At 45.0% G+C, this 2,522-nt stretch overlaps 1 protein-coding gene across 2 annotated transcripts in view; it reads right to left on the bottom strand.

The window, feature by feature from the left end:
• SGF29 (SAGA complex associated factor 29) overlaps positions 1–2,106 on the bottom strand; it is a 12,643-nt gene extending 10,537 nt beyond the window's left edge. The window contains exon 1 of one of the 2 annotated variants that reach the window (XM_027862843.1): positions 1,994–2,106. Coding sequence is in view for 1 of the 2 variants with exons in the window: in XM_027862841.1 (XP_027718642.1) it covers positions 1,548–1,643 (96 nt within the window). In the remaining variant the exon portion in view is untranslated. Of the gene's footprint in view, positions 1–1,547; positions 1,751–1,993 lie in introns of those variants that run through there. The other variant, XM_027862841.1, reaches the window with a different exon arrangement.
• Between the last annotated feature and the right edge of the window lie 416 nt (positions 2,107–2,522).

The raw sequence follows: 2,522 nt of genomic DNA, 5'->3' as shown, positions 1-2,522 counted from the left end.
GGAAGGGAGAAAATTTGGAACCCAAAGTTTTAAAAATACATGTTTAAAAAAAATGTTCACATGCAACTGACAGATAAGAAATACAGGAAATGTGGTACAGAAATCCATCTTGCCCTACAGGAAAATTGAAGGGGAAGGGGATAAGAGAAGGAGGGAAGAGATAGAAGGGAAGGCAGACTAGGGGAAGGGGTATTTAGAATGCATGACATCTTGGTGTGGGGGGAGGGGTGAGATGGGGTGAAAATTTGGAACTCAAAATCTTGTGGAAGTAAATGTTGAAAACAAAAAATAAATAAAAATCACCATTTAAAAAAAAAAAAAAGAACAGGGGAAATTCCACAGAAGGGGAACCACAGGAGAACAGAAAGGAAAAAGATTTGCACCTGCAGAAACTGTTAAGATAGGTGGGGCTAAAGTGGAAGGACCTTGTTGAAAAGCAATGGCAGATAAGCCTGAAAAGACACAGTAAGGCAACTGTTTGGAAGGAACCTGGATTACAAGGACCCTGGAGAATTTCGATTTCATGGAACCTAGTTTTTACAGCTAGAAAGGACCTCAGAGATCTGTAAGCCAATCTCCTCATTTCAGATGAGGAAACTGAACCCAGAGATGGAAAGTCACTTTCACCAAAAGTTATACAAGTAGTAGGTAAAGGAGCTGATATTTGAACTCCGGTTCGCTGACTCCAAATTGTGTTCAGACTATTGTAACAATAAGATGCATTGGGAAGTGGAAAAAAGGCCAAAAGCAAGGAAATCAGCTGTACTCCTAAATTCCATCCCTTATAACTCCCAAAGGGGCTTCTTTCCATAATTTTTCTCCTCTACAACAAAGAAATCAGAATATTTGGCTTCTAATCCCACATCTGTTCCTTATTATGGAAGCAATTTATTACCAGAGAGTTCTTAGACATGGTCCTTCACTTTTCTGTACCTCAGTTTTCATAAGGGGAAAGCAAGGGGTTTGGGAGTGGGTGATATTATTATCTTCAACCTCTCCCTTTACAGTGGCTTCATCACCATTACCTTCTAACATACACAAGTCTCCATTTAGAAAAAATTCTTCATTTGGGCTAGCTGTTAAATCAAACCAGACTAGAGGGCCTTTAACTCCAAAAGATGGAGTTTGGGCTTGATCTTATAAGAAAAAGGGGGTCATGCAAGAGTTTTCATACTGAAAGGGGTGTTTTAGGAAAATTAGTCTGGCTGAGGTAGAGGAAAGGTGGGAGTATCCAATCCAGAGAACCACTTCTCAAGTGATAACAGCCTAAACCTGGGCAGAAGCAGCAGGAATGATCAGAAAGGAGGTGTCAAGAGGGAAGAACCGACACAGGACCAGCTCTCCTACTTACTACCAGCCCCAGGATCTTGGGCAAATTGTGATACCTTGTGATGCTGTTACCTCCTCCACTAAACAGGGTAATACTTGGACTACCTACCTTCCAAGGTGGCTGTGGAAAAAGAACTTTGCAAAACTTCAAGTCAGTACATAAAAGGTTATTAACTATGACTATCTGTAAAATGTAGTAATTAACTCCCACTACCAACCTCGTGACGCTGAAATAAGGAATGCTCTAAGGGGCTTTCTACATGTCCACTACTATCACTACAATTGCTTTCGGGAGAAATACCCGCCGAAGCCATGGTCTCCTTCCCCTCGCCAGCAGCCTCTCCAACTCCGCTCCTCGCACCAACGCACGTGCCTCTAAATGCTTTGCACCCCCCCAACCACGTGCTTCTAAAGGCCGCCTCCCCACGTGGTACACTAGGCGCATCCCAAGCGAACAAAGAACCCTCAGCGGCGGGCGCGTGACCTCTCCACCCCCGTAACCCCCCTTCCCCGAGCTCCGCAGTGTGCGCATGCGTACTGTTAGTGTCTTGGGGCACCACAGCCTGGCCCAGGATGGGGGGAGCACAACGGGAGAGATGTTGCTGCTCCCCGCTTCCCTGCTCCCCTGGTCTGCCTGAGGCCCATGGCTGCTACCCAAACCCACCTGCCGAGGACGAGCCAAAACGAGTCAACTGTGACGGAGGCGATGAAGACCGCAGCGACAGCAACTGCAGCACCCCCCCTGAACTTTTATCATCCTCGTTCCCGGGCTGGGGAATGTTAGTACGCTTGCGTGGGCGCACCTACAGGGCCTGCTGGGAAACGTAGTCTTTCTCTCCAAAAAGACTGCGGAAAGGGGCTCGGGACTCGAATCTTACGCTCTCCCCGGCGTGTTCTTTGCTGGGAAATGTAGTTTTAACTTTTGCGTTTGGCGTGCTTCAGAATCTTGTCTTTTTTTTTTTCCTGTTACACGTTGCTAGTTTGCATTCTCTAGATTCTGAGTAAAGGATTTGTGTTACTGAGCCTTAGGAGCTCAGGTTTTCTCCTTGTTCAGTCGTTTTTCAGTCGTATGCTACCCTTTGTAAACCTTATTTGGGGTTTTCTTGGCAAAGATACTGGTGTGGTTTGCCATTTCTTTCCCCGGCTCATTTTTTTTTTTTTTTTTTTTTTTTTTTTTTTTTTTTTTTTTTTTT

The sequence above is a fragment of the Vombatus ursinus genome, unplaced genomic scaffold, assembly GCF_900497805.2.
Source record: "Vombatus ursinus unplaced genomic scaffold, bare-nosed wombat genome assembly UNPS02014770.1, whole genome shotgun sequence".
Classification (NCBI taxonomy): Eukaryota; Metazoa; Chordata; class Mammalia; order Diprotodontia; family Vombatidae; genus Vombatus; species Vombatus ursinus.
This window is presented reverse-complemented; position numbering and strand designations above follow the sequence as displayed.